The 9,204-nt window shown below is 46.7% G+C and overlaps 1 protein-coding gene across 1 annotated transcript; it reads right to left on the bottom strand.

The window, feature by feature from the left end:
• Window positions 1-517: 517 nt before the first annotated feature.
• Window positions 518-7,533, bottom strand: LOC140346755 (major histocompatibility complex class I-related gene protein-like). The gene is made up of 6 exons (XM_072432942.1): window positions 7,476-7,533; window positions 6,794-7,060; window positions 5,405-5,677; window positions 4,578-4,889; window positions 1,172-1,313; window positions 518-572 (listed from the first exon to the last, which is right to left on the bottom strand). The coding sequence occupies exons 1-6, from the start codon at window positions 7,531-7,533 to the stop codon at window positions 518-520; spliced, it is 1,107 nt and encodes a 368-aa protein (XP_072289043.1).
• Between the last annotated feature and the right edge of the window lie 1,671 nt (window positions 7,534-9,204).

Below are 9,204 nucleotides of genomic sequence, written 5' to 3'. Positions count from 1 at the left end.
GCAAAAGTGAAACTAAACCACAGGATTGTTTATAATATTAGCCACCGATTTACACTTTTCTTTTTAAAACAGACAGAAAAACAACAGTTTGCCCTGCGACAAGTTGGCCACTGTCCAGGGTGTACCCCACCTAAAGCCCGAAGTCACTGGGATAGGCTCCAGTCACCCGCGACCCCGAAAGGGAACAAGAGGTAGAAAATGGATGGATGGATGCAGAAAAACAACAGTTCTGGTTTGATTTAAAAAACTGCAGCCAAACTCACTCAAATGTTCTTTTTTACAATAAGTAAGAAGCCAGGGAAAGTTCAGGAGTTTCTTCTTCACCTGTGAACACAAAAAGGATTCTATAAATATATTGTGATATAAATAAATCTACTCAACAGTGGATTACACAGACTTGAGACCCCAAGGACAAAGTGGAAACACCTCCAAAGGAGGAGAACGACCGAGCCAAGGTCCTCTGGGACTTCAGATACAGACCACATGGTAATGGAACCAACCGGACATAGTTCTGGTCTCAAGGGTCAGAGGAGCCGTGGTGTCGGACATTGCAGTTCATGAGATTGAAACATCTGGAAAAAGGAACATGAGAAACTAGAGAAATCCCAAGGCCTCAGAAAGGAGCTGGAGAAGGTCTGGAGCCTGAAGATATCAGTGGTGCTGTAGTGACCGGAGCACTGGGGCAGTGACCCCCAAACTGGAGGAATGACCCCCAAACTGGAGGAATGACCCCCAAACTGGAGGAATGACCCTCAAACTGGAGGAATGACCCCCAAACTGGAGGAATGACCCTCAAACTGGAGGAATGACCCCCAAACTGGAGGAATGACCCCCAAACTGGAGGAATGACCCCCAAACTGGAGGAATGACCCTCAAACTGGAGGAATGACCCCCAAACTGGAGGAATGACCCTCAAACTGGAGGAATGACCCCCAAACTGGAGGAATGACCCTCAAACTGGAGGAATGACCCCCAAACTGGAGGAATGACCCTCAAACTGGAGGAATGACCCCCAAACTGGAGGAATGACCCCCAAACTGGAGGAATGACCCTCAAACTGGAGGAATGATCCAGATCCAGGACAAACATCAGACATCTCGGTCCAGAAAAGTGCAGGAACGGCAAAGATACTGAAGAACCCTCAAGTTCCCAGGGGCCTCTGGGAGAGGACCCAAGGGACGGAGAGGGGGAGAAGGGAATATTAATTGTACTTGTTTTCTTTCTCCTGATGACCAGCAGAGCCACAGTGATGATGATGGACAGGGTGATGGTCACTCCCACAGGAAGTCCAATCAGCAGGTCCAGATTTGTGGCTGAAAATACAAAGGGAATGATTTAAAATCACTTATTTGTGAGTTTGTCTCGTGGGCTCTTGAGACTAAATTGGACATTTGTGATTTCATGTTGAATGATGCAAAATATACAAAAGCATCTCCATGGAAACAAGCAGTTGGGCGTGTCTCAGCAGAAGGAGTGCACACATATTGTCCCAACTACATTCTTTTTATTTTAGAATTAGATTCAGAAATGGATGAGATAGGAACAGACATCAGTCAAAAAATAACTTGATATGATATTTTTTGAAAAATTAAAAAATCCACTTTTCTTAAACATTTTTAACAGGAAAATGTCACTGGAGCGTTTGTGAAGAGTTCCACGCTGAACACAATGATAGTGTTTGTCTAATAAAATGGCTCTCTAGCGCCCTCTCCACATTAGATTTAAAACAATTCATAAAAGACAATTTATTTGTCATAGAAAACTGAAAATATTTATAACGGGTTCATTTGTGACAAGGCACAATGCAACAAAATCACATGACTCTAGCTCTAGTTTTCTATTATGAATATTTTTTATTGTTCCCCCACAAACCTCCCCAATATTGACCCCCAAACAAAATGCTTTCCTCAAATGCTACAGGACCCCTCCTTGAACCCACACCTTAACGTGGTGGAGGGGTTTGAGCGCCCGAATGATCCCGGGAGCTGTGTTGTCGGGGGCTTAAAGCCCCTGGTCGGGTCTCCAGAGGCATATGATGACAAGAAAATCAAGGCCAGGTACGTCGCCCAGATTGACGTCACCGGGGCCCCATCCTGGAGCCAGGCCTGGGATGGGTGCTCGTCGGCGAGCGTCTGGTGGTGGGTCTTTCCCCACGGGGCCCACCACCTGCAGGAGGATCCATAAGGGGGCGGTGCAGAGATATCTGGGCGGCAGGGCCCTCGGCGACCAGATCTCCAGACACAGAGACTTACTCTGGGGACATGGAACGTCACCTCGCTGGGGGGAGGAGCCTGAGCTTGTGCTGGAGGTTGAGCGATATCGGCTAGATATAATCGGCCTCAGCGCCAGCACAGTCTGGGCTCTGGAACCATCTCCTCCAGAGGGACTGGACGCTCCACTTCTCTGGTGCTGCCTGCGGGGAGAGGCGGGGCTGGTGTGGGCGGGGCCGGAGGGCAATGATCCACTTTGTTGTCGTGTCATCTGACCTCTGACCTCCGGCAGCGTGTCTTGGACACTCGGGGGAAGAGAGGGGCGGAGCTGTAGAGCACCACCTGGTGGTGAGTTGGATCCGCTGGCGGAGGAGGAAGCCGGACAGACTTGGCAGACCCAAGTGCATTGTGGGGTGTGTTGGGAACGTCTTGTGGAGCCTCTGAGGGTCTTCACCTCACACCTCCAGGAGACTCCTCCCATGTCCCGGGGGACGCTGGGGACATTGAGTCCGAGTGGACCATGTTCTCCGCCTCCATTGTCGATGCGGCTGCTCTGAGCTGTGGTCACATGGTCTCCGGTGCCTGTCGCCCCGGCAACCCCCGAACCCGGTGGTGGACACCGGAAGTAAGGGATGTCGTCAGGCTGAAGAAGGAGACCTACAGGCCTCTCTGGCCTATAGGTCTCCTGAGGTCATCGACAGGTATCGCAGGAGCCGCAGCTCGTGCTGTCGCAGAGGCAAAAACCCGGGCCTGGGAGGAGTTTGGTCGGCCCCAAAGAAATTCTGGCAAACCGTCCGGCGCCTCAGGAGGAGGAAGCAGTGCGTCACCAACACCGTTTGTGGTGCGGGTGGAGACCTGCTGACCTCTGACCTCGACTGGGGATGTCGTCGGACGGTGGAAGGACTTTGAGGACCTCCTTAATTCCTCAGTCACGTCTTCCGAAGTAGAGACCGGGGACTCAGAGGCTGACTCGTCCATCACCCAAGCTGAAGTCACTGAGGTTGTTGGCTCCTCAGTGGCTCCTCAGTGGCTCCTCAGTGGCTCCTCAGTGGCTCCTCAGTGGCTCCGGGATGAGATCCTGAGGACCTAAAGTCTCTGGATGTTGTAGGACTGTCTTGGCTGACACGTCTCTGCAACAGGGCGTGGCGGTCGGGGACAGTGTCTCTGGCAGACCGGGGTGGTGGTCCCTCTGTTCAAGAAGGGGGACCAGAGGGTGTGTCCCACCGACAGAGGGATCACCTGTCCATTCGGCAATTTAGAATTGCCAATTTTACCTAACACATGCATGTCTTTGGACGGTGGGGGGAGCCGGGGAACCCAGAGAGAACCCAGAGAGAACCCAGAGAGAACCCACGGTAACACGGGGAGATCATGTGATGTTGTTCTGGGAATTGAACCCATGATCTCCTTCTTGGGGGGCAAGAGCGCTAACCGCCTTTGCCAAACTATTGTTGAATTGTTCTAAAATCTATCCAAATAAGGCTGTTTCCCCTCATTCTGCTGCTGAAGCCTCTACAGGTGCTGAGCAGTACTGCAGGAAGCTTGGTTCTTCTTTTCCTGCAGCTGCTCAGTCTGTGGGCGTGTTCAGAGGCAAGTTCATGCTCCGCCCTCTAACATGAGCTTTAGAATCAGAGCGACAGCAGCTTGTTTTAGAGCTCTGCACATGAGGACCACACAAGGCTGCAACACTGCAGAATAAGACCATATGGAACCAGAGACCTCCTGTGCAACAACTGCACATGTGCAATTGTTGCACATGTGCAACAATTGCACATGTGCAGCAGGACGACAACAACAGCGGCAAAGTTCCAACAAGTGACTAAAATAACAAGCTTTCTAATGATTACAAGTTAGTTAGAATTAAATTAATCCCATAATGAGCCAGTTTGTGTTCAATGATCCAGAGGAAGCAGTGAAGACCAGTGGGGAGCTTTTACAACAATGAACACGAATAAAAGCAAGATATAGCACATATATCAGGAAAATACAGGACGTTTCTTCTGTGAGTGACAGGTTTTATTGTAGCGTGTTTAATGCATCATTATATTTCATATTTGGGGGTTAGAGCAGGGCTGTGCATCCGTCAGACCAGTGTGAGCGCCTCTGCATAAATGTGTGTTTTGTGCAGTAAGAGCATTACACACAACTGTCATATGTCATTTACATGTGCTGCATAAATGATAAAAGAAATGATAATATTACTGCAGCTGCATAAATAAGAGGAACACAAGAAACAAACAGAGTTCATGCCGACAGTGTGTCAAATACAGGCCTTTATATCAAATATGAATAATATCATATAATATAATAATACATATATAGAGTATATATGCAGCTGACACTGAGAGTTCTACTGAGGATTCTGACCTGACTTTGCGTTGGTCCTGATCTTGTCTCGCTCCAGTCTGGTCACCAGGTCTTCTTTGACCCCGGACAGCCTGAACACACACTCGTACCTGTCCCAGTCCTCAGGAGGGACTGAGGACAGGTTCAGGTTCATACTGATCTGGAAGGTCCCGTCTCCATTGGGCAGGGTCTCTCCCCCCACATCCACTTCCTCCCACACCTCGTGTCCATCTTTGGTCCAGAACAGCTGAGCTCTGTCGGGGAAGAAGCCTGTGGCGTGACACGTGACCGGGGAAGAGGAGGACTTCTGCAGCAGGGACACCAGGGGGAGCTCTAACACACGGGAGGTACAGGGAACACAAACACAGATCAGGACAACGTGCATTTGAAACAAACCTGTGCCATTTCTATTGGTCCAAAACTGACTCATTCAGTCCTTATGGGTCAAAACCAAAAACTGAGTATTATAAAGTAGGCTAGCAGTTATCTTTAGTTTATTATTATAAAGGAAACACAAATGTTTAAAGTGTCAATTACTTGAGTCCACATCCCCCAAACTGGCCAAACTGGCGCCTCCTGCTGGTCTGCTTCAATTGAAAATGAATATTATTAAATACGAATATTTTTGTAATGCCCAGACTCACAGCAGCCGTTTCCTCGAGAGGCAACATTGAAAAACAGAATAAACAACAAAACAAGTCTCAGGTTGTTTTGGGCTGAATCCAAGTTTGTTCTTGATGGATTTTCCGCCTGCAAAAGCTTCTCCTCGGCTCTCGGCTCTTAACTCGCCCATGTGTTTGGAGCATCACACATTTCAGTTTGTGTCTGCTTTATTTTACACGTCTCACCTGTTCTCATCAGAGTTTTCTCTCCGTACGCCACAACATTTTTTAGATATTTCAGGCACAGGTGGTAGTCTGAGACAAAGAAAGACTCCCCCTCTTGCCTGCTCAGATTCCTCAGTGAAGTGAAGACCTCAGATTTAGAAATGACCCAGGACCTTGTTCTCAGATCAAAGGATAAAACGTCTTCTCCATCAAAGCCATAATGAAAAGACCCAGAGCTCTTGTCTGTCTCATTGTCCCAGTCACAGCTGAACACATTCTGCACAACGTGAACTCCTGAAACACAAACACACTTCAGTCGGTTTCAGACATATTTGACTTTATTTTGCCTTTGTGCTTTAAATGTGCTTCATAAAGAAACTCTCGACTTGACTTAGATAAGGCTGCCCCATGTTTGCTGTAACCCGACCCAACATTTTTCGAGTGGGTCGGTCTGTAGGCAAATTCTTATTTTTTTAACTAATAATAAATATTATAATTTTGCCCTTTTTTACTCTGAGTGACCGCCAGTAGTCAGGCTTCAACAGTCCAGGGGTCAGGGGTCAGGCTTCAACAGTCCAGGGGTCAGACTTCAACAGTCCAGGGGTCAGGGGTCAGGCTTCAACAGTCCAGGGGTCAGGGGTCAGGCTTCAACAGTCCAGGGGTCAGGCTTTGTACGCCGTTATCCTTTATTTTGGTAGCGAAGGCGAGCGGGGGGAACATGCGGGGGACACGGGCGCCGCCATGTTTGTTGTGATGACGCTGCTTGGCGTGTTTCAATCCCAGAATGCAATGCGCAAGGCAAATTTAAATCAAGCCACACCATGATACAGAATGACATGAGCGGTGGCGAGGGCAGTGACGCTGACAGAGGCAAGCTAACAGGTTCAAAGCAATATAGGTCCTTTACTACATGGTTTGTTTTATTACAGATGCACATGGAGGATTGAAAATGAGTACGCACTTGTGTTGCGTAATGCGTTACTCGTCGCCTGGGATGAAATTTAAGTTAACTAGCGCTTTAAAATGAATTAACGTTGCGCTTTAGGAAATACCGGGTCGGTGAGTCAGCGAAATATCTGAAAAATAAAATAATTTGACATTTTTTTAACGAAATGCTGATATTCGTGTTTGAGTCGGCTGGTTTTATAACGGGTCGGTCGGGTTACGGCAAACAGACATATCATTTTGCTCAGCCTCATGAAAATGTTTTTAATTTCATGGGGGGGGAAATAGATGGATTTTCAATAAATGTGTTTACTAGAAATCTTTTTTTAAATTTCCTAAAAATCTAAATAAATGATGTCATTATTGATGGTTTGAAAATCAATCAAACAAACAAACAAACAAACAAACCAGAAAGTTTGAACTCTGTCTAATGCTGTTCATTCAGAAACAGTGAAAGTGACAAACCTTCAGTTTGGTTGAGGTGTGGTTTTGCTGCTTCTAAGAGGAATTTGCCCCATTGTACGTCACTTGCACAAATTTGAGCAGCCAGCCGCCAGAAGAAAGCTTCAGCTTCTGCCACTCTGTCCAGCCACTTGTATTTGGGCTCGACTCTCCAGGTCTGACTGTCACAGTACATGATCTCCACATCATTCACCTCAACAGTCTGAACAGACTCCGGGAAGTTTGGGACTTGAGACGAGGAAGTCTGAAAATGTCTCAGAGTGTGAGTCACTGTGGAGATAAAATCAGGATAAAATCAGTTGTAAGTAAACGAGACGTGGCGTGTGATGCAGAACAATCAGACGCAGAATGTGAACTTCCTTGTGTCGCTTTGGTTCTGGACACTCCCCATCGCTCCCAGCACACTTCAAAAATAGATTTTAATGTTTTTAAAGCCCTGCACAGACTTGCACCATCTCATGTGAGCTTTTAACGGCACACAGGCCCAACAGAGCGCTGCCCTCTGCTGGTCAACACCTGCTGGACGTCCCAGGACCAGAAGCAAACCGCGGGCGATCGTTCAATGTGACTCAAAATGTACAAGTATTAAGAACAAACCATCAAAGCTGAATGTTGCCTCTGCATTAGAACACATGACCTGAACACCAACATGTCGTCCATGAATTCAACCAGTAAAAATACTCACTTGAGCTGCAGTAATCTGTCAAAAGTACCGTCAGAATCAGTGCCACAAACGCCTTCATGATGAACAACAGCAACAGCGAGTTCCAGACAAGTATTGAGGAAGAACCTGAAGGCATGGCTTCTATAAAAGAGGTGTGATTTATGTCATTTTACTCTATGAACAAATCAGAATTCAGAATGAGAGTTTACCACAGTGTCACTGGGCAGAACTGAGGCAGCTTCAGTCCAGCTGAAAGGAAAAACTAAAGGAAATAAAAAACACAAAGGCAGAAAGCATTTGGAAGCTAAACATGTTTTAAACAAAGATCCTCAAATTCTACAGGAAATGAAAAAGACAAAGAGTGAGATTAATGACCTCACAGGGGAAAAAAAACAAAGGTATTACAAAAGTGGTTCAACATTTACAAAATCATTAGCTTAGAAAGAAGTCATCATACGCTTAATGCCTGAAGAAGTGAAGGAGCGACTGGACTGTGCCTCATAGGCAAGGCAAGGCAAGTTTATTTGTAGAGCACATTTCATACACAAGGCAATTCAAAGTGCTTCACAGCAGGAAAAATGCATCAAAATCACAAAGAAATTACAGAAACATAAATACAATAAAATTAACTAAATTAAAAATCATCAATCCAACTGATTTTCTAAACTAATAAAATCACAAACAAAAGAGAAGAGTGCAAAGAAAAAATCCTTTCAGTCATATGCACAGCTAAACAAAACTGTTTTTAGCTTAGATTTGAACATTGTCAGAGTTGAACCTGTCTCACATCTTCAGGAAGACTGTTCCAGATTTTAGCTGCATAAAACTGAAACGCAGATTCCCCATGTTTAGTCCTGACTCTGGCACCAGCAGGAGGCCGGTCCATGTTTAGTCCTGACTCTGGCACCAGCAGGAGGCCGGTCCATGTTTAGTCCTGACTCTGGCACCAGCAGGAGGCCGGTCCATGTTTAGTCCTGACTCTGGCACCAGCAGGAGGCCGGTCCATGTTTAGTCCTGACTCTGGCACCAGCAGGAGGCCGGTCCATGTTTAGTCCTGACTCTGGCACCAGCAGGAGGCCGGTCCCTGAGGTCCTCAGAGTCCGAGATGGTTCATATGGCACTAACATATCCAAGATGTACTTTGGTGCTAGGCCATGGAGAGACTTGTACACAAGCAGAGCTGCTTTAAAGTCTCTTCTCTGAGCCACAGGGGGCAGTGCAGAGACCTGAGAACAGGACTAATGTGATCATACTTCCTGGTTCTAGTCAGGACCCGAGCAGCAGCGTTCTGGATGTACTGCAGCTGTTTTACAGCTCGTTTGGAGAGACCAGTGAGCAGGCCGTTACAGTAGTCTAATCTACTGGAGACAAACGCGTGGATAAGTCTCTCTAAATCTGGTTTTGACACTATATTTTTGATTTTGGCAATGTTTTTTAGATGGTAAAAAGCTGCTGATGTTATTGATTTGACGTGGCTATTAAAGTTCAAGTCTGAGTCCATTATTACCCCCAGATTTCTAATTTGGTTTGTAGGTTTTAGAGCGAGACTCTGGAGGTGACCGCTAACACTTTCTCTTTGTTTCTGTGGGCCAAAAACGATTATTTCAGTCTTGTCTGAGTTCAGCTGGAGAAAGTTGTTTTGCATCCACAAACTGATCTGTTGGATGCAGTGACAGAGTGAATCTACTGGTCCATAGTCACCTGCCGATAGTGAAACATAGATCTGAGTGTCGTCTGCATAATTGTGATA

The sequence above is a fragment of the Eucyclogobius newberryi genome, unplaced genomic scaffold (assembly GCF_026437365.1).
Source record: "Eucyclogobius newberryi isolate DKJ021-1_F unplaced genomic scaffold, fEucNew1.0.hap1 SCAF_6, whole genome shotgun sequence".
In the NCBI taxonomy this organism is placed as follows: Eukaryota; Metazoa; Chordata; class Actinopteri; order Gobiiformes; family Gobiidae; genus Eucyclogobius; species Eucyclogobius newberryi.
The sequence above is the reverse complement of the archived record's forward strand: the minus strand, read 5'-3'. Positions and strand labels throughout refer to the sequence as shown.

Bases quoted from the DNA above. Each gene is read 5' to 3' on its own strand.
- LOC140346755 (XM_072432942.1), bottom strand. From the start codon at position 7,533: ATGAAGGCGTTTGTGGCACTGATTCTGACGGTACTTTTGACAGATTAC. The intron at 7,061-7,475 runs GTGAGTATTTTT...TTATCTCCACAG, and splicing joins GACAGATTACTGCAGCTCAA to TGACTCACACTCTGAGACAT. The intron at 4,890-5,404 runs GTGAGACGTGTA...CCCGTGTGTTAG, and splicing joins GAAAACTCTGATGAGAACAG to AGCTCCCCCTGGTGTCCCTG.